Here is a 22,580-nt window from a genome sequence, read left to right on the forward strand (position 1 = left end):
TCTCAACCCAAGATTCTCAGTATGAGTAATTTTAAGAACACCAAGGTTTGACCTCTAAACAAAACCAGAAAAAACTAGATTTCAGACTTTAGTTACTGTACAAACTCATAACCACTTTCCTTCTGATTGTTTTGAGAATTAAAAAAGCATTTTAATATCTTAGATATCTGTCTTTTTTATACTAAACAAAGCTGGTAATTATAAGAGTTTGCAAAGGTCCTGTTACTGGCCTGAGCTGGCACACAAAATTTAGCAGTGAGCAATCTCAGCTTTACCATTTTTTTTACTGAAGCCTAATAAGCATTTCTCAGCTCATAATGTGGCCTGGGAGAGAGATGGTACACCAGAATCATGCATCTCTAGCTCATTACATACTTTTGTGCAGTTTAGTACGTTATGTCAAGTTTAGTCTTGCTTCAAGCCATTTGGAATAAGATGGAATCAGAGGGTAGACTTCTTGGTATCTGTATGAGTTTTGCTCTTCTGTTTGCAGTGTGAAAATGAATTGCAGAAATACAGCATCACTGTTGATCTCTTGAAAAAGTCTTCTTCAGTCTGCTCTGCTCTTTGGGCTCCAAACTGCATCACTAAAATCAGTGCAAGGAAAGAGCTTGAGGTTTTCTGGTGTTTGGATTTTGTATACTGTGTGATGCAGGGGAAATTTACAGGCTGAGAAAAAGCAGAAGTGAACATGTTCTTCCAGTTATAAGAGAGAGTATTTAGTGCCAGTTAAGACTTTAATCCTGAAATAGAAGGGTTGTATAGAGAATTACCTCTGTTGCTTTTTCTTGCATAACTTTTAATTCACAGGCTTTGAGATAATTTGGAGAACTGTATCCCTGGCAAACAACTGCTCAAACTCATGCAAATGCTGTAATTCGTTCTTTCCACGCTTAAGGAACAAATGTGCTCTACTTAAGCAGTTTATAGTGAGCAAATGATAGGCTTGTGTGATACAAAAGGTTCATACAAACTTTGCTTGGAAGGACTAAATTTTATGAGTAGAAGATTTGATTTCTCCTTAATTTATTTTCTGTTCTAGCATTCTTAGTTTAATAGTCCTTCTGTTTTCTCCTATGGGAAATGATGTTAGAAATATTGATGATAATGCATAGTTGGTGGATAAGTATCTCTACTGCCCTTATGGGATTTTCAAAGGAAAGATGGGATCTCTCCCTTTCTCTTACACCTTATTTTGTTGTGGTAGTATTTTACTTGTTAAGAAGTTTTAAGTTATTAGGGCACCTTGCAAACTAGGGCTCATATTTGTAGGTGTAATAAAATACAACCATTTGACTCACCATTTCACTTAGAGTATTTCTATTTCACTTAGAGCATTTCTAATTTTAAAATACTATTTCAATGTTTATGAAAAAGTCTGATATGTTAGCCTTGAAAGGTGAAATACTTTATTTAGAGAACACAAGTGCTCAGGCTGTTTCAGGTCTCAGGCTGATATTAATGTTCCTTAACCTGTAGTGAAATGGGTTCCCTCTATGAGTGAAAAGCCTTTTTCTTTCTCTTCAGATGGCTAACTAGGGTGCTCGGAAGATTTTGGATCAGAAACCTGTTCATCTTTGTGTAATAAACTGAATTAATATTTGAGTCATCCAAAATTTCAACTGTGAGCTTCCCTAATAGTCATGTTCAGAGTAAAAGTTCTCCTTGTGTTTGTGTCATGACACAAACAACTAAAATGTTGTTTATATCTAACACCAGATATTAGTACAGTCTTCAGAAGTTACCTTGATATTTGAAATTACTTGTTTCCAGAGGAATCTAGTGTTCACTCAAACATGCTGTGTTTGCACTCTCTGCAGTCTGAAGTGCACAGAGCCATCCCTGCTCAATTAACCGTGAAGGGGTAAGGGTTTGAACTCAGCAGTAAGGAGGGGCCATTAGCAAATTGCTTTGTTAGCTTGCTCATGTTAGAGTATATTAAAAAATCTGATAATTAAGGATTACACACAGAGGAGTTTCTGAAAATGACAGACAAAAAATATAGGTTTGGGTTTGTTTTTTGGTTTGTTTGTTTTTTAATGCTAGACATCTGGCACTTGGAGATGACATCATCTCTTTCAGAAGCGCTGTCTGGATAAGCAGTATATGGTTGACTTGATTTACATTGTGATCTGGTTGTTCTGTGATGAATAGAAACTAAAGCTACTGAAAAAACATTTAGTTTGCTTTCTTGCTCTAAAATACCAAACAACAAAGCTAACCCGCAGAAAAATCTTGCACTACAGCTGAGTTCCCTAGATTTTTACAAGAAAACTTTCAGAATGATTACAAGTTGGTCTTTTGCCACTTTGTATTTTCTGTTGTCTTTGCAGAAACATCTCATCCCATTGGTATTGCATTCAGTAAATACTCTTTGCAGGATTTTGATACCTAGAAACTTACAAATGATCACAGCTGCAGGTGTTCTCTATTGTGTTTTGAACAAAATAAAAGGGGGGTTTTCCCCTTCTGTTTGATTCTTCTTAAAAATGTGCTGAAGCTGGAGACAATAGGATGCAAAAAATGCTGTCAGGTTATTTAGGGGCTAGTTGAACAGTTAAAATTGTTTTGCTTTCTAGCATTGCTGTTTGTATTTTTCCCTTACATAGATCCAGCAGATACAATGGCCTGTGATAGGTATCTATCTATGAAGGACTGCATTCACAATTTGTGATTTTGGGGTTACTTGACTAGAAAGTAATGTATGTTTTTTTCCCAACATTAAGTTTATTTATAAGTTACTGTATAGGTGTAAATGCTCATCATTCTCTGAAAGTATGAGAGATGGTACAGCAGAAATTGCAGTGAGCTCCATTGCCCTGGGATCTCTAAGGGTCTTCCTCTAGTTCCCTGCTTCCCAGTGCTTCCCACCACCTTGTCCTAGGCCATGACATAGCAACATCAGTAGGCAAGCTATACATCATCTTTGACACTGTGATTTTGTGGCTCTAGTGTGAGAAAACCCCATAATTTCCAGCCTAGCCTGTTGGAATTCCCCCTGTCAGAGCCCAGACACAAGATATCTTTGCGTGCAGGGATTCTGAGGCTGAGAGAAGTTATGACCATCCCATCTGACCTCATGGGTGTAGCTGCCTGGCTTATGCCAGAACAGGGTTGCTGGAATTGGCACAGCTCAATTTACAGCTCTTCTGCAGCAAACTCAAGCACTTGGAGTTGTTTGTGGGCAAACCTGCCCTGAGCTGTGGCCTCAGGCTGGCTCTGGAGCCAGAGCACCTCTTGTGGGGAGCAGCCTCCTGCAGGTGGGCTCACAGAGGTGCCTGCTGTCTACCCACAAGCTGTGGCATTGCCTCAAGCCCTCTTGCCTCTGCCCAAGCAGCCCTGCCTGCTTTTTGTAGTGGCTGAGCTCCGTATTGTGGTACATAGGTTCCTATGTAATTCATAATGACACCTTATATTGTCTCTTGTTAGGATAAGTGGTAAAAGGCAGTCACTTAGAAAAATGCAAATATGCTATAGCACTTCTTTTGTCAAGGCACATCTTATTTTTCTTCCTTTTTAGAGTTTACCTTTACATTGAGTACAATTTCTGTAATATGAGGTACAAACAATACATGTACAAATTAGGGAAAAGTCTGCTTTATATTTATGCTGTAGTAGTTTTCCAAGGAAACTGACTGAACCTCACTAAGGGATGAACTAATGTACTATAAAGTAGTATTTGAATGTAGAATTCTCAATACTTTCCTGCTTTCCCTGATAAGAAGTTGATAATCCTTAGATAATACAAAGCTGAACCTTCTTGATCAGACAAACTTTCTATTTATAATCATTCAGTCTTTTCGTCCTATAATTAAAATTCCTAAAATCCTTCTCAGAAAATTTTGTCTTACAATTGTGATCAGTTTTCACTCAGAATGACTGTTTTGTCACTGAATTCTAGAATATGTACTATAAATCAATTTGTTTCAAGAGAGGAATTTCATAGCTATGAATAATATAAATATGGTTATTGTATAAGTGTGGCTATATATGTTTAAAACATATTGCATTTTATATATGCTTATTCAGTATTTTACATATTGGTTGTCATACATAAAAATAGATTGTATTATCAGTATAAATAATCAGTTAAATATTTTGCATTATGCAGTAGTGTTATATTATACCCAGAAATAAAGAGACTGAGAACTGGCTAACTGAAGAAAACTGTTAAATTTGTATTTCACATTGAAGATACTAAGAGTGCATAAGGATAAGACACAAAAGAATATTAATACAGTACCTGAATAATAATTGTATTCATGTATGCAGATACCAGACAAAAAAATCTCCAGCAATGGAGAGTGATTTTTCTGCAATATTTTAAATCATTCTTATGGATTAGATGTAACTAATTTTTACATTAACTGTGTTTTAGATATCTGATATCCATGTTACTGGGGAGTCAGAGGACATGTCTGCTAAAGAGAGACTGCTCCTGTGGTCACAGCAAACAACAGAGGGTTATGCTGGAATACGTTGTGAAAATTTCACTACCTGCTGGCGTGATGGAAGGTTATTTAATGCCATCATTCATAAATACAGGCAAGTACTCTGTTTGCTCCCTTAAAAATGTTAATTACAGCAGTTTAATATACAAAGAGAGAGGGCTCTATGGTTTATGCTGTAATAGAACTGCAGCTGTGGAGATGACACTGACTCTTCCTCGGTGATTTCCTGCTCCTTGCAGCCAAAGGATGCCTTGTTAACCTTTGCATGTCCCTCCTTCCTTAGAGAAGTATTTCCAGGAATCCTGTACATATTTCTTGGAGCATGTTCAAGCTGCTAGGAATTATGTTTGCAGAATTCAGTCTTTTCCACAGTTCTTTTTTGTCAAACTCTTGATTGAGTGTAGGCAGGGCAGAGGCAGAACTGATCACCAAAGTCCAAAACTTTACTGCTGGAGAAAGCCATCAACTGCTGTATGACTGTATGATATGTCTGAGATCCTTGTCTTCTTCCTTGTGTGGCTTTACCCTTGGATGGCCTTGGAGTGTAGAGCTTCTTCAGTGTTTATGTGTGGAGCCCAGACCTACTCTGAAATGCATTTCCTGTAAAAGGGTATTCTCATGGAAAATGTGACCAGCTGGCTTGAATGTTCTCAGTCTGAGAAGGGATTTGTGCTTTTGTGACCAGTTACCAGTGATTTTACAATGTCTGCTTAACTTTGTAAGAGTTACAAAGTTAAGCAGACATTGTAGAATCACTAGTGGCTGTGACTAGAGACTAAAGGTACAGGATATTAACTTGAAATACAGCTGAAAGTGTCTGCTGAGGGGACAGGATTTCTGATTCTGGATTCTAAGTGAGAATAGGTCTGTCTTGACAAAGCTGACTTTGGCATCAAGCTTGTCAGAGATTTAATCATTGATGTGATCATTGATTTGATCACTGTTCTCTCTTGGTGATGTGTCTTCTTTATTGTGTGTTTTTTTGGTTCCATAAATGACTAAGAAGGTTTGTGTCTTAGAAGACCACGTGGGAGAGTATTCTGCCTGCTGGGTTAATCAGTGTGTACTAACTTGTCCTTCACTGCACGAGGCTTTCTGGGTTTATCATAGCATGAGTAGTTTGTACTCTATGCCCTGGAGCATATAATAAGGAAGTTTAAGGGTACATGATTTCATTGGTATAATTTGAAGGAGTGTCCCCAGTAAAGGCAATTTTGGTGGTTTTTCTTGCACATCCAGTGATGATGTAGAACCTGGAGTAGATTATTTTGGTTTTGGATTTCCTCTTGTGGGACCACTTGGCCCACCACAGAAGGAGGTCTAGATAGACACAACACACATGTGATTCTTATGGGGATTAGGACAGTAAAGTAAAATGGGAGGCAGGTCCAGCCTTTTCCTCACAGGCTGTGTATAAAGGCTGCAAGCATCATGCACAGTGCTCTAAGTCCCTGAGAAGCTGACTGTGGCTGTGAAGAATGTGGTAAAATGAAGCTGCATCTCAGTCAATGAGGTTGTTTTCTGACATGCTTCTGTTCTGGGTAGCTGGTCAGGGAGGAGGTGCATGTCAGCTAGAAAGTCTCTTTTAGTAACATTGGCAAGACAAAAGGAAATAGCTGGCAGAAGACGAAGCTGTTTGACTTGGGACAGAACAACCAAAGGAATGAACATAGCACAGGCAAGTATTTGAAAAAATAAACAATATGAAAGATACAGAGGGATTGGACAGAGAAAAGAAAAAGGAAGGAACTTAATGAGATGAAGTAATGGAAAATATTTCCCAGAGCTTCTTCAGAACCTTGTATCTCTTCCACAGAGCAGTGTAGCCTTAATTGCTCAAGCAACTGGTAATTATGGTACAGACCAGTTAATAAATAATGAAAAACTTGAATCCTGTCCTCCAGCTGTGCAAATGTTAATACCTTGGGATATGACTGAATTGCTTTGTTGGATCAGTGTTTCTGGCATTACCCCATGAGTTTCATTCACAGTGTTTCAGCAGGGAAGAACAGGCACCTTTGACTCCAGTGCATTGCACAAAGCAAGTGATTCAGTGACTGGGGAGCAGAGTCCCCATTTTGTGTGCTTCTGTGCCAGTTTCCATTGAGCTTAACTTCTTTCTGTAAACATAATTTCACCTAAGGATTTTGCCCTTCCCAGGAATGTTTACCAACCTTATCTAATGTGTTTTTGCTGTGAGAAGTTACAGGTTGTTGGATTCCATTTCAAATGGAATGAGAGTGAGATTCTTCCACTGATTTCAATGAGACTCTATGTTTCTTTCCTTTTTTGTTTTGTACCGTTAAAACAGAGATAATAATTTCCAGCTATTGCTCACAAGAGAGGAATGATCTTCCCAAACAGTCATCTGTTATTTTTAACTATATTGTTTTACCCCAGAGACCTCTTTTAATGCTTCATTTGTCTTCTGAGCAATAAGTAGGTTAAACACTAAAAGATCTGCACAGTTCTGGCAGTGATTCTCCATTTGCTCTGTTTGTCTGTTTTAGTAGCTCCCAGGATCACAGGTAGTGTCAGGAGCTGGTCTGAGCATCCTCTGGGTGCTGCCAGCTGGTGTGCTCCACCAGGGTGGATGACCAGATGTGCTTGCTTGGGTGGTGGGGTGGGACCATGGTGCTGTCACTGTGGAGCACCCCCATGGGGGCACAGCTGTCAGTTGTGTTGCAGCGTGGCAGCCCCTGCACCAAGTGTGCTGTGCTCACTGGAGATATTTCTCTGCAAATGGGGGACAGGGCTCTTCAGGTGGGACATGACTTCCAGTCCTAGAAGGGTTTTAACTGGGCCCAGACCTTATTTTAAGGGTGTGCCATTTAGTGCTATGACAGTAAAACCCAAAGGCTCAAATACCAAGGTTTGTATCTGAAGCTGCAGTTGTGCTGAGCCACGGTAAGCTGGGTGCTGGATGGAGGGCACGTGCTTACCCGTATAAGTCCAACATGATCCAAACAGTCAGGGATCCATGAGATAGGGAGATGTCACTGTTCAGTTCCAGGTGACAGGATAGGAGTGGCAGGTCATAATTACCTTCTCTCCAGGCATATGTGATTTTTTTAAATTGCAAGTACATACCAGCTTCAAGACTTCAGGAGATTGCTGAGGCTGTGAAGGGCTGGGCGAGGAGCTGGGCTGTGACTCAGCTGCCAGCAGGCAGGGAGCCTCTCCCTTCAGCAGAACTGGCAGCCTGCCCTCTCTTAATGGCAGGTTAGAATTGTTTCTTTTGTTTTTCTGTCTTGACAGAGGATCTTAGCACCTTTTTGTGCAAGCAGGCTGAGATTTGTGGTGCAGAACTGCAGGAATAGTGCATGGATATGCCATGTCTCCCTGCTCCCCCAGGAAGCATGGGAGATACTCCATAAGGCTGGGATTTCCCTGTCATCACTGTCACACCCACTGCAGCATCTTGGTGCACACTGGTGGCCCAGTGGGTGACCCAGGTGCTTCCCTGTCCCTCTGTCCTTCCTGCATCCACAGCTGTGCTGGCAGTGCTCCATTTGCACTGTCAGGCAGGGATGTGGGCAGTGTACAGGTGCTGGAGCTCATACACTGGAGTCATTCACCCTCTCTCCTGAGCAAATCCAGGATATTTGTTTTTTGTCCCCTTGAGCAATGAGGGTGAGGTTGTCAGAGCTTCTCATAAAGGCCTTCAGTTACTTTCTCTCTCACTTCTATTAAGAGTACGAATGACTTGCCAGTGATTTTGTAGTGCTCTTTATATCAAGGAAAGTAATTTTATGAATAACGGAAAGGAGAGGAAAAATTTGCTTTATTTGAGGTACTTGGATCCATATACCACTTGATTTTTTTCCCACTACCAAATTTAGAAAAAAGTAATTTTTTTCTGTGTGAGAAGATTCCTTATATTTTCAGCAGTTTGCAGTGGTCCATGTTTACAGGGTAAAATTGAAGATTACTTGGCTGAACTTTTGAAGAGTGTAGAAAGTTTCCATTTACTTCCTGTAGACGGTGAAATCCCTGGGAACAGGACTTCACACTGACCTCAAGAACTGCCTTGGGGGGGCTCCATTGCAGGCCCTGGAGCTTGGTTTAATCATAGAATCACAGAATGGTTTGGGTTGGAAGGGACCTTAAAGATCACCTGGTTCCAACCTCCCTGCCATGGACAGGGACACCTCCCATTAGACCAGGTTGCTCATAGCCCCGTCCAACCTGGCCTTGAACACTGCCAGGGATGGGGCATCCACAGCTCTGGGCCATGTGTTCCAGTGCCTCATCACCCTCACAGAAAGGAATTTCTTTCTAATATCAAATCTAAACCTACTCTGTTCTGTAGGAATACTTGTCCTTACAGAGAAAGACCAAATCAAATGATAACATTAAGAAGTGTGCTTTAACACTGGACATTAACCAGATTTGTACTTGTATTTAAATATATAAGCTATCACACTGTTTTTTTAACATCCACATTTTTCCTCAGATATGTGGTCAGGCCCTTAGAGAAAATTACAGATACACTCAGGAGATTCAAGAATATGCTGTATGTCTCATCTGTTGTATCATTTGCCTTTTATAGCTTAATTTTTCATTGAGGATGTATGTTATTTTATTCAATATGTTGTGTTGGAAGAAATCTGACTTCAGGCAGTTTCAAAATTACGTGATGTTTCTTTTGTGCCATCATATAGTATGTAGCAAAAACCTGTAAGCCAGACTTTGAAGTTGAGGCAGACCTTAATCAGGGTGTAATGCCCAGATTTTTGTGGAGATACTATCACCTACACTTTGGAATCTTCATTCTGCAGCATTATCACCTTAAGTATTTCTAGTCACTAGGCTGTTTTGGGTAAATGCTCTTGAATTTTCTGTTGTTGCTGCTGTTTGTTGCTTTTTTGGTTTGAATGTTTTTGGGTTTTAGTGGTTTTATTTTTTTTATTATTATTATTATTTTTGTTTGTTTGTTTTGTTGTTGGTTTGGTTTGTTGTTTTTTTTTTTTTTTTGCTGCCTTTTGACCAGAAAGATGAAACACTATTTTTTTTTATACCAGTTATATCCCCTATATATATAAACAGTTTTTTTTCTATACAGAGTGAAAGCTGCTCTTGTTTCGGTAGGAGTCATATGCCAGATGAGAGCTAGTAATCTAAATTATAGATCTACTTTGCACTTGGCATATATAATTATTTTACAGCACATTCAGATAAAAAGTTATACCAAAGTAGCAAACCTATTGTTTTGATCTCAGACTGCTCTGAACCTTTAATACATAAGGAATACAGGAAATTTCAGTTAAAAAGTGTCTGAAATTGAATTTAAGAAATAGTAAAAATAATAGCAGTAACATTTACAGTTAGCTGGCACCTGTAGGTGTTCCACTAAGGACAATGGCTGTTGATATTCAGAAAACAGAATAACTAATTGTAATAGACTAAAGAATCTTATTTTCTAGAGAAAAAAATGAAGTGTAGAGGATAGGATCAGATTAATATCACACATGTATGTTTTTTGTAAAAAATATGTGCCCTCCTTTATACATTTTGTTTTTGTATTCTCACAGCTTTTACAGTAAAGAGTTAATTTTGATTTTAGCATTTACAAAAGTAATTCCAGGAATAGCATTGTGTTCTTGTGTAACTAGATAATAGCATTGGATGAGTAGCTTCAGTGGTGCCTGTATGGTGAAAAATAGTATCTGTCCAGGAAGCCCTGCAAGCTCAGTTCCCAGATAAAGACGCATTTTTAAGTTCTAGTCTCAGGTGTTAGGTCTGTTCTAGTAAATGAAGAGGGTCCAGCCCCTGCTTTCCAGCCCTGAGGGTAAGTGGTACAGCAGGGCTTGGTTTGGCTGAGCTCTCCCTCTGCCCCCAGACAGGGTGCAGCGCCTTTGGAGCTCTCCTGGGTCAGTGCTGCCCTGGAACTGGGCTCATGTATTGCCTGGCCCAGTGAGTGTGCTCACAATGGGCCACAGCCATGCTGTGGGGACGACTAGGAACTGAAGGCCATGGGCCCTTGGTCTGCCTTCTCTACACTCAGACAGGTCCAGTTATGTCTGGACTTCCAGGTGAATGTCAGCAACCATAGAAAATGGGAAAGACTGGTTAGGAGAAAAAGGGATCAAATGTGCTCAGGGCAGGCAGCAGTGTGACAAGCAAGCAGGAATGGAGTATACATGTGAAAGGTTTAAGAGAAGGAAACAAGTGAGGTTATTTCATGTAATGCTGTTCCAAGGCTTGCCAAGGCCACATGCAGACAGTTTCTATAAACTTTGGCACCACCTAGCAAGGATTAGAAATGCTACAAACAGGGAAGGTGGTGTTAGAGTTAAAAGGGGTACATTTTGAGCACAATAAAAATGTTTTTACTGTATTAAAGATTTTATGTTAAAGAAATACAGGGGTGTGATACAGACGAGCCTTTGTTACTGCTAAACTTTGTGCAAGACCTTAATGAAACCTTATAAGCACAAAGCCTGTGGTTTTAAGCTGCATTCAGTGTAGAGAGTGAGTGAGGAGATGGCTACTGTTCCCAGACAAAAGAGGGACAGAAGATAAGAGTGAATGCAGCATGGAAGAAATGTAGGTACACCGAGTGCTTCATGGGGGAGGGAGAGGAATAGAAGCTGTAGTGTGTTCCCAGAGGAAGCAGCAATGTAACAGGTCCATAAATGCTAGATAAAGTGAGACAAATTTTCCAGGGTCACAGTGCTTTGCTTTTGAAATATTGCTATCGTCACTCAGTCTGCTTTCAGAATTACACAGTGGATATTTTTCTGAGTATGCTATACTAGCATGGAGTAAGCTAGGTTGATGCCTGCTAAATAACTGCTCTGGTTTGGAACAAGCTGTTTCAGCCTTACCCAGGATGATCTGCTGTGCATGTATAGTTGGTTGAACACTAAGCTCCTGGCCAGCAGTGCATGTGGCATCCCTCTGATGTTAAAACGTGTTGCAACTGCTCAGGTACTGACTTGAATACATTCCTTAAGGGGAGGGATAATAATGCCTCAATTTGCAGAGACATGTTGAACACCCTTGGGGAATGAATGAGAAAGAAACTAAATATTACACAGTGTTAAGCCTTAAAATGCTAGGGGATAAGTTTTAAATAAAGAGATTAGTTAATCTCTGGGTTTGCTGGTTTTGGCTTGCTGTTTTATTGTAACCCAGCTTTAACACAAAGAAAATTTGACTTTGGTTGTGTTGTATCCCCCTTTCCATGCACCTCATGGTGGTTCCTACTATTTTCAACAGGTTTTGTTGTGTACAATAAATGAACTCTGTGTCGAGAATTGGCAATTTGGGAAAACATAAACTGCATTTAGGATGCTTAAAAATATTGACATGCTTTTAATATTAGTTGCCTGAGTATATTTCTAATGGATTTACAAATAGCAAGTTACCTAACCTGGAGCTTAATTGGATGTACTCAGAAGAATTCTGTGATGGCTCTTGGTAAAAGCTGTATTAAAATAGTACCAGAAGCATGCCTGCAATTTTAGCATCGTGTTGTGGTGGTGGTTAACCTCAGTGGGTATTAGATGGATGACTTCCAGTCAGTTGGGTTGATTAATTTCAGATCTGGACTTGAAATGATCTCTGTGTATGTTGTGCTGAATTTTACTGCTAAGTAACAGCTGAATAAGAGCTGTAAAAAAAAAAAAATTAAAAAAAATTTCTGTAACTAAGAAAAAAGCCCAATCTGGGATGAAATTGAAGCTTTTTTCTTGTCATTTTAATGGAAATAAAATGTAAAGTAACACTTTGTGATGAAAGGCCAGTTTTTTTTTTTTAATTCGGGTTTCACATGTTTTGTACTCTTGGATTGGCAAAGACCAGGACACCTAAGGGTGTCAGAAGTCTTAATCCAAAAGGATGTGGTGTCTGAGCAGTGGGGGGCACGTATGCAGTGATAAATTGCATAGGGAAATGTCTTGGCTCTCAGGGAATGCCTTTGGCAAATTTGTGGCACATGGAGAAATGGGTGCCTCCAGGACAGGACAAGGAGCCTTTGGGAAATTGTTTGAACTCTTTAGAGTACCTCGCTATTCTTCCTCATTGGTAACTGTAGTAATCCCACTGGAAAGCCAGTCTGTCAAGCAGCCACTACTGTGGTCTGGAGGGAGTATTCTCAGGATGCAGAACAGAAAAACATTTTAGCTGGGTTTCTTCATTGTCTTTTTGGTATTCACAGTTCAAGGAAAAGTATATCACTTATGATTATTTTTGTGGATTGTATAGTGTGGGTTGAGGCTATGAATTATGAACCTCATTCCCATTTAAATTTTATCATAGCTAAAAATTGCTGAAGTTGCTGTAGCATTACTGGTTTTGTAATGATGGAAACAGCTCTTAGTATTAAGAGAGTGTGAAAACTGATTTTAAAGCTAGTGAAAGGACTAACTGATCCTTTCTAGTTTCATTCATGTTTGTACTGAGTTTGAAACCTGCATTGCAAACTTCCTGCCAAGTTGTGCTTAGGGTTTGTTTTGCATGGCTAAAGATGAACTCCACGTTTAAGTAAAAGATCTTTGATATTGCAATGCCATAATTGTGTATTTACCTAAATTGATTGGTATGGCAAGTTTCAGGTAAAGTTTTGCAATGCTAACAAAGGTAGGACAGGCAGCTTCAGTAGGTTTGTTAAATTCAGCGCTTGTCAAGTCAAGGGCATGCTCACTAGAAGGAATTACCTGAGTTAGCTCTGTATATTGTTAGGAGAATTAATTAAGGTTAGGGCACCTGACAGCTTTTGCCTTCCTTATTCTAAGTGCAGTTAAAACATTCATTCTTTTTCTGTGGGAAGCCTTGATATAATATGTTGGGATATCTGAAGAATACACATGCATCTGTAAATAGTGTGCCCTGTTATACTATCCATTGCAATTGTTTTTTTTCAGTTTTATTCATCATATCTGGAAACTTTGATGTAAAACTATGAAGAAATAAGCAAAAGAGAGCTGAAGAGTTCAGATCACATGAGAATTTTTCAGCTCTCAAGGAATTAAAAGGGTGGTTTTGTTCATCTTTATAGAGGCACTGAGTGAAATATATAGAGATACATAAAATCATGTAATGCAGGCATTCATGTCATACCAACAGAAGAGGACAAACCAAAAAGGATAAAAGGCACAATGATAATATTAAGAGAGTATGGGGACCTGTGGAGATTTAGAGAAGATTTTGCCACCTACTTGAACAAACAATATGCAGAGCTGCATGCAGCAGCATGTTTTTTTGTTTATCACAGTTGTAAGGATAAGGCTTTCCTTTAGTGACAGTTTTCTAATTGAAATCTTTGATTTTCTCTGAATTCTGAACTGTTGCCTAACTTCAGTGAGATCACAGGTCAGTGGTTTGATGCATTGGGGTAATTTTTTTTATCACCATATCATATGTGAATCTAGAGCTTCTGAATGAAGCTCTAAAAAAGTTTAACTTCTATAAGCATTTCCAATGAAGTCTGGGGTGCAATGGAAGATAGTGTTAACTCAGAGTTGATATTTTATGCCCTTTCCTTGGCATGGGGCTTTTGACACCAAGGAACCTGCTTCAGAACCTTGTGCTGCATGTCCACATGGTGGTCTTTGATTGTGATGATGGAAGAGACCTGTACCTCCCTAATGCCACAAAGTCAAACCTCCTTTCCATTCCTGAGCAGAAACTCTCCTCTTCTTCTCTAAGAAATCAGACTGTCCCTGAAAAAAAACCCAGGGAAATGTGGTAGGCATATGCACAAGCAAAGGGTGCCTCTGACACTGAGATTAGGTCTCCTGGTCATGGCAAACGTGGGGAATCAAGACAAGTGTGTGGGGCACAAAGAATGCTATGGGGTAGCTGAGGTCTGAAGTCCAGCCATCATTCCACCTGTGTTAGTGCCTCAGGCTTTCTGAAGCAGGTTCTTTGACAAGCTGTTTTGAACAGGGCTTAGATTTGTACCTCATATGGGGACAAATTGTTTAGTAAGTTCTAAAACAGTGACTCTACACATAAACTAGTGCAAACATGTTGGTACTTTTATAACTGTGTTGAGACAGGCAAATGGTAGGCCTAATTATATAAGTTAAATAATATATTTTGCTTCATTGTCTCATTTGTAGAGTTCTTGGAAAAGTAACAGGGGATGCATATATGAAGAGATAGAGCTAAAATTTCAGTTTTGCATGAAAATTTATTAATTTTTGATTCCTTTCTTTGCAATGTTTCTGTTATTAACCAAAATCTCTACAATTGATGATTTTTTGGTTTTTTGTTTTTAAATTTTTTTTCTATAACTGTATATTCTGGTGTGGTCTTTCATTTGTCCTAGCAATCCTTCCATCCCTAATAAAGGCAGGAGTCTTTTTGGCACCCATCCTTTTCATTTGTCTGTGAACAACGAAAAAAAAAGTTTAACTTCTGTAAGCATTTCCAAGTACAGCAGTGGAAAAGCTAATTGAACTCTAGTGATGTGGTACACTTCACTCTGCATCTTCAGTCATGGTTTTTTGAGAGTTCTGCTTGGAAGTCTCTGAGTTAGTGTTTCAACTAAATATAAGCCAAGAATGAAATATTCTTTAATATCAGGTTATTACTCAGGCAGCATGCAGAGTTTTGACTGAGAAAGAATTGTGGAGATTAAACAGTTTAGATGGTTCATGTAAATAACTTTAGATTTCTCAGCCTTCTGAATGCATTAACAGAGTTTTCATGTGGAATATTACTCTGATATATATGTTTTAGTAAAGATTAACCTTGTTGTAACTTGAGCAAGTGTTATCCCAGAAGAATGAGGAGAAGGAAGTAACTTCTTTGTCATTGACTGGGAAAATAAAGTTCAGTTAAACATCTTTCTCTGTTGTGAGGTATCAAATCCCCTTCAAATATAATATTTTATTTTAATAGACAAACACTATAGCTGCTAATTTGGATCTTAAACTATTTTTCTAGGTATTAAGTTCTGGCAGTGAGAAAATCTACATGTACCTAATGTTATTTATTATGCAAAGCTCTGATTTCAAGCAGTCTTTGCAGACCAGAAGTATCTGCTGTTATCCAGATATTGTTCTCTTCCCTCTCTTTGTGGCACTAGGTATTGTTTTCTTGAATTTATCATAATTTTGTCAGCTTCCTAATTCCTTTTGTGTTATTTACACTTTTTTTCCCGTCACTTCTTATACAAATTGTATCTAATTTCTAACACCTACACTAAGATCTCAAATGGCAGCAGCAGATTTTTAATAAATTAAATGATTAATGGCTCTTGATGTGGAAGCCAAACCCTCGACTTAGGTGTGGCTGCAGCAGAAGCATCTTCTTTGCATGGAATGTTCCAACCTCACTGGTGTTTGGGATGTTTATGCGTGTTTTCATGGCAAGGCCCCAGCCTGCTGAAAAATCTGCCATAAGATGACTCACAATATTATGACAGAAGGTAGAGTCATTGTATGTTTCTTAAAGGGCATTTAGTTTAATTTGTTCTGATTATGCTTAAAACTACTTAATAATGCTATGCAAATTGATACAAAATAAATTTATAATACATTACAAATATCTTCTACAAAACTCATATATTTGCTCTATAGCCTTAAAAAAAATGGAAATGTTTGCCATAATGGACAATGATTTTATATCCAGTGTTTGCTTCAATTAATGTACTAGAGGATACTCATAGAGGATACAACTAGAGGATACAACTGCAATTTCAAGAGCTGAATTAGTGGACAGGTATTTCTGCAATCTTACAGTATGTAAAAATGGCATTTATTTCTATTCAAAATTGCAAAAAATCCCCACTAATAAACAAAAGGAATAATATGTCAATCAGTGATTTCCTGAGCCATGTTTTTTGGATGCACTTTTCTCAGGCTAAAAAAGTCCCTTACTGAGCTCTGGGAGGTAAACTCCTTTCCCTGTGGATTTGCAATACATCCCTCTACTACTTGTGAAGAACAAAGGGTGATCTGCAGAGGGGGAGGCCCCAAGCCCTAGGCAGCATAATCTTGCTGTGCCTTGTGCCAGGTGCTTTTGCATTCAGGTGATAATGCTTGTCTTTTCCCTTTTCATAAGCCATCAGTGGATTTGTTCTCAGTCAGCTGTGGAGCTTTCTGTCTGCTTTAAAGAACCAAAGACATGCACTACTGAGACAGGCATGAATGCCATCTTCTGTAGTATTTTCTCGTGGACCAAGACTTTAGATAAATATAGACCAGTTAATCTAGTTCAGTGTACTAAGTACTAAGTGTATAATTAGCTGGAAATGGCAGTATTCATTGCAATTTTCCCTTCTTCTTAAAGGGCAACTGTAATATAATCCAATGCTCGTAGGAGTTGCAGAGATGGGAAAATATGTTTAAAAGGTGGGGAGGCATCTCTTTAAGAGTAGGCTCTTCTTCAGCTTGGTGGTGAAGCTGCAGCAGTGATGTAAAATGATTTATTATGCAAGAGCAGTTGTTTTTATTGATTTTGTTACCTGTGTCTCAGTGAGAACCATGTTACCTCTTCAACTGAACGCAAGCGTTATTCTAAGGAGATTATTGTGTTAGTGTCTCTGCAGCTTGCAGCTCGTTTTCTGGGAATAGTCAAGGCTTTTACAACATGTCCTTTCATGTTCTGAGAGCTGGCAATCAGGCAGTGCAAGTGATTATTCTTGGGACATTTTTATCAAATGTGAAACAAATGTACAGAAGGCAGGAGGGAAAAAATAACCTAAGCAACAGTGTTACACTTACAAAAACCTGATTCTCTTGTCAGAACTGCTGTTAAAGCAATATTTATTACTCATACTGTCTCTATTATTGTGGCTGAAAGAGGAGATGGGGGTGCTCAGTTTTCTTTTCTAGTATTGTCTTCTATTTTTCATGGATTTTCTGTGCTGCTGAGAGCAACAGCTGATATTGGTTTCATTGCATTGTTTTCATTGCACTGAAATTCAGAGAAGAGCAGCGTGAGCTTGATTATGCTCCCACTGAGCATATTGGAAGTGGAAAGCCCCACTGCTTCAGGAGGATTAAATTGCACTGCTTACATTTTGTTATTATTAAATGTTCTTTCAAGGCATAATGAGTGCAGTGTTATTATCTGTCTTGTAGACTTGTCTTCAAAGGAGCACAAGGAACACAGTGATTCCCAATGGCTGAAAAGAAATAGATTTTTATTCACAGTGCCCTTGTAGTCAGTTCAAAGGCAAGATGGTACTGAGCTCCCCAAAGTTAATACCATTTTGTTATCAAGGGAATTTAGGGTGCTGCCAAATGAAATGTGAACATTAATTTTGAACGATTGTATTTAACAGTTTTATTTCTATCTCTTGCAATTACTTAAAACTTCTACTTGGTAAAACTAAGAAAACAATTTCTCTAGAAGCAAAAATGAGAACATTTAGGAACTGAATTGTTTGCTGAAAGTTGAATGCCAATTTCTTTTTCTTTTGGTGTTTTGTTTTTGGGTTTTTTTCATGGTTAGTCTGGTTTTCAGTAGTGTAGGATTTCAGTAGCAAAGGCTGCAGACCCTTGTGGCTCTAGTTGACTTCAGTGAGATGAGCTTTTGCTCAGCATGTTTGAAAAACCCTTATTTCCTTTTGATGGACAGCTGTGAGAATTCCAAGTGCTGAAAGAGGCAAGGAGCAACACACTGAGAATCACAAGATTTAAAACTCAGTTCCTACATAGTAAACATTGAGGACAATATTAGTTTTGAAGTTTTACATTAATTTAAAACATTAAAGTAGTGATGCTGCTACAGGATTGATACAGGATAATAATGGGCCTTAAAAATATTTGTAGGCTAGGTTGGCTTAAGACTATTATTCCATTAAAGCAAGCAAATTGTGGCTGGAAATGGGGTTTAGCAGGATGAAGGTGTGGAGGTTTAGTGCACGGGACTGAGTTACTTATAAGAGAATTGGCACCAATGTATATCTGAAAGCAGGGCTTAAATGCATTTGAAGAAGACCTCTTTAAAGCTCATCAGAAAATATTGAAGTGATGTTTTTGTAAGTAAACTTGGTTACTGTGTGGCTTCTGACACATGCTGAAGAATTTGATGCAGAATGTCTGAAAACTTGTGAAAGCAGTAGAAAGTAACTCCCTCCTGTGAAAGAGAAAAGTGAATTTAATCCTCTCAAAGGCAGTGGAAAGGACAAAGTGCTGAAATACAATGTCAGTGCACATAAATAAATATGCATAAGAAAATAGAGGTGTATGCAAAGGATGGCTGGAAACCAGCTGGTGCATGAAGAGCAGAATGTTGTAGTTTTCTGCTGCCTTTGCTTCTCAGTTAGCAGCGGTCTCAGCTTGTTCACCTGATTTTAGTGAAATCCTTTTATAATGAAAACTCTGTTGCTGTGTCTGTTCATGCTCATGGTTTGATTTACCGGTACAGCAGTAATTTAAAACTGGTAAAGAGTTGTAATCCAGTGTTGCTGTTTTTATTTGACAGGCCGGACCTGATAGACATGAATACCGTTGCTGTTCAAAGCAACCTCGCAAATTTAGAACATGCTTTTTTTGTAGCAGAAAAACTTGGTGTTGCCAGACTTCTGGATCCTGAAGGTAAGAGATCTACAGATGGCTTTGTTGCAAAACCCCCAACATTAAAATAAAATCCAGTCTGCCTGCAGGTTGTAGCTGTGGGCATTGTTACAACTATGTGATAAAGCACTGTTCCATCTTGCTCTTTTAGATGTCGATGTTTCCTCACCTGATGAAAAGTCAGTAATAACTTATGTGTCATCACTTTATGATGCATTTCCCAAAGTACCAGAAGGTGGTGAAGGCATCAGTGCAAACGTAAGTAGGAAAACAACACTCGTGTAGTGTGTGAGCTACATTAATAAAATTCTGAATTTCAGATCCAAAATGTTAGTTAGATCTTTCATAGGACTGCTGTCACACTTTTCTTTGACGTGGTTTTTCTAAGCTGAGATTTTGGAGTCTTAGCTATTTCATGTCATGGACATGAAAATATTTGTGGAAAGAGCTTAACCGAAAACATTGTGTCTGATTTGGAGAAAGATCAAGCCAAAGTTCTTACTTTTCAGTAGTGAATGTATACATTATGCCTTTCTGATTCTTACCAGCTTGAAATTTATTAATCTAGAACATATTTTGTTTTCAGTAGAATTATTTGGGATAAAAACTGAAGATGGAAATCATATATTTGAAAATTTTAACTGATCTTTAAAGAGCAAATAGATATTGTCTCAGAATTGCAGTATTTCAAAATCTATTTTCTATATATGTGAAGTCTTCAAAGCTGAAGCAGAAATGAGTTCTTGATGATTTTCCCCTCTTCTGTTATCTGGGTTTTGCTTTGGCAGGATGTTGAAGTCAAATGGGTTGAATATCAGAATATGGTGAACTACCTCATGCAGTGGATCAGACACCATGTCACGATAATGTCTGACAGAACATTTCCCAATAATCCTGTGGAATTGAAGGTGAGGTGTGGCAGCCTAGATTGCTTGTTGGAATTACACTTTATCTTACTGACTCAATGCATACTTGATCAAATGACGTGCTTGTTGATTTATACAATCAAGTCAACTGCAGAACAGTACTACTCCTTAACCTTTTCAAAGTATAATCAATATGTTGCTAGCAAATGAGCAATCAAATGCAAATCTTTACCTTGTCACTAATTGTTTTTTGTAGAACTCTAGTTGAACAGTATGAAGAATATTAGAAGTGGGTTTGGAGACTAAGGTTATATTCACTGTAAATAAAATTTGATGTTATTTTTCTGTAGGCACTTTATAATCAATATTTACAGTTTAAAGAAACAGAAATTCCACCGAAGGAGACAGATAAATCAAAAATCAAACATCTATATAAACTGCTAGAGGTAAGTTTTAACATCATTGAAACGTATAGAAGTTTCTTTTCTGTGGCGTAAAATAACAAGTACATACGAATTTTTAAGGTCTGGATAGAATTTGGACGCATCAAACTTTCTCAAGGCTACCATCCAAATGATATAGAAAAAGAATGGGGAAAACTGATTATTGCCATGCTGGAAAGAGAGAAGACCCTTCGGCCTGAGGTGGAGAGGTACGCTAGTGAAGATGTGGCAGGCTTTGTTAAAATGTTTTCTGTTGTTTTGACCCATATTGAAATTTGTAAATATCTTCTTCTGTGACAATGTCCATATTATTTTTCTAGATCAGTCATTTCTGTCTTTGTTCATGGTCTGAAATTCTCTACCTGCCTAGAGGCAGGTCCAGACATAGACAACTTGGGTGGGCTCAGGAGGTTGTGATGAACTGCATTCTGTGCCTCAGATCATCAAAGCACTTATACACATATATAACCACTTTCTTTGTGCACTTAGTCAAAGCTGGGTTTATACCACTTCACTGTGCGGTTCCATCTTGCTTTCATATAAGGACCATCCTCATCCTTTACATGAAATGTGTATTTTTCTTGGTGCACAGCATTGTAGAGGTTGAAAAACTTGGTACTTGAGAGCACACCAAGTGTTTAGATGTGGAAAGGCATAGCAGCCATCCATAGTAGGCTGTGGGACACTTTTTACATTGCTGATGACATATTAAACATGATTAAAGTCTTGATGCAGTCTGAGAGCATTTTTTCATGGTATGTCTTTTTAATTTCTGTGGGAGACACAGGTACTATCCATTCATTAATTTAAAAAACTCTCTTAAAAGTTAAATGATTTCTGGGGCTTCTACCTGTGGGTAGATACAGACACCTGGATCTGGATTCATTCTGCTTGACTTTATGCATCCCAAGGAGACATCTAAGGTCTGAACTACTTCCTAGAGAATCTTGTTGCTGACTTTCTGGTGACAACAGGGTGACCTGTCTCTCTGGTTTAGGTACCATAAACTAAGTGTAAGGAATCCAGACCATTTTATAGGAAGTCCTCAGCAAGAGAGATTTCAGTCAGAGGACAAAGCCAGTCAGAACTGATTAAACATGTGTCATGCTTACAAGAGCAAGAGCATGACTGAAATGGCAGATTCAGTAGGAGGTGTTGATTCACTGCACCCGACTGTGGAACAAGTTCCTACAGAGGTATATGAAGTTGTCCCCACTGAGTTTTCCCTCTTATGCAGAGCAGAACACTGGAAAGCAGCAGCAGAAATACAGCCTGCTAGGTCTTGTAGTTTAATCTGTCCCAACCTGCTGAAAGCAAAGTGTCTGGCTTCACCAGTAGAAATTCTGTTCATACTTGCAGAAAGCTGGATTATCTTTGTTGAGAATGTGTATAAATGACATTAGTTTATTTCTATTTTTTATATGTCTGAGCACAGATAAACAAACATGAACCTAACTTCCTTCCCATATTTCAGGAAGGGTAAACACACTTAGTGACAGGTCATATAGTGATAGTCACTACATGTGATGTTCACTGTAAAATGAAAGAGAAAATGTCATTAAGTGCTTCTGGCTTAGTCACCAAGTTAAAAGTATTGATTGATGTGGACACAAGAATGTAATTTGTGTTTGTTGCACTGGTTACATCATTATGAGGTGCTGATACAGCTGCTGGGGTGAAATTTGATTGTGGCAAAAATGTGAATTCAGCCAATTCTGAAACCTGGTAAGTAGTAAAACTTTACTTGCGAGTCTGTTGAATACATCTCAAAGTATCAACACAAACACACAGACAATGTGTGGCCAGATTGGTATATGGGATGAAAATTAGTATGGTGCCAATGAGGAGAGTGCCAAACTGAGCTCTAGTTTGCAAAACTAGCAGAGTTTGGCATTGCAGCAGGGGTGTGTCTGTGCCTTTGCTGAGCTCTGCTGCGTAAACAGTCACCTTATGGGATGGGTGTGGTTGTTCAGGAATCCTAAAAGCAGGCAGTGAAATACTGAAAAAATCACCCCAGCCCAAAATCTGAGTTAAAAAGTAAACTTGAAAGCAGTGATCAGATTTTTCTTACTTATTTTCTGGTCAAAACAGCTGGAAGTGGTTGGCTGTGCATGTGGAAGAAAATGAAGGGAAATTTTCAGGAGGACAGTGGGACAGGGCAGTTAGTGAAGGTGCATGCTTGGACAGTGAGGAATGACAGTAGGTTGGATGGTGTATAGGTGTCTCAGATTATATTGCAATGAGCTGATTAACCCTGATACTCCCCCAGTTTTATTGTGCAGTTCTATTTGAAGGAAAAGGAGTCAGCCCAGCCTGGAGGTTATTTGTACTGCAATGTCG

The 22,580-nt window shown here is 38.7% G+C and overlaps 1 protein-coding gene across 1 annotated transcript in view; it reads left to right on the forward strand.

Moving 5' to 3' along the window:
- DST (dystonin) overlaps positions 1–22,580 on the forward strand; it is a 288,933-nt gene that overhangs the window by 124,422 nt on the left and 141,931 nt on the right. The window contains 6 exon segments of the mRNA XM_050972635.1: positions 4,379–4,545; positions 18,840–18,952; positions 19,083–19,189; positions 19,720–19,839; positions 20,148–20,243; positions 20,322–20,449. Coding sequence (XP_050828592.1) covers positions 4,379–4,545; positions 18,840–18,952; positions 19,083–19,189; positions 19,720–19,839; positions 20,148–20,243; positions 20,322–20,449 — 731 coding nt within the window.

Source organism: Serinus canaria, chromosome 3 (genome assembly GCF_022539315.1).
Source record: "Serinus canaria isolate serCan28SL12 chromosome 3, serCan2020, whole genome shotgun sequence".
Lineage (NCBI taxonomy): Eukaryota > Metazoa > Chordata > Aves > Passeriformes > Fringillidae > Serinus > Serinus canaria.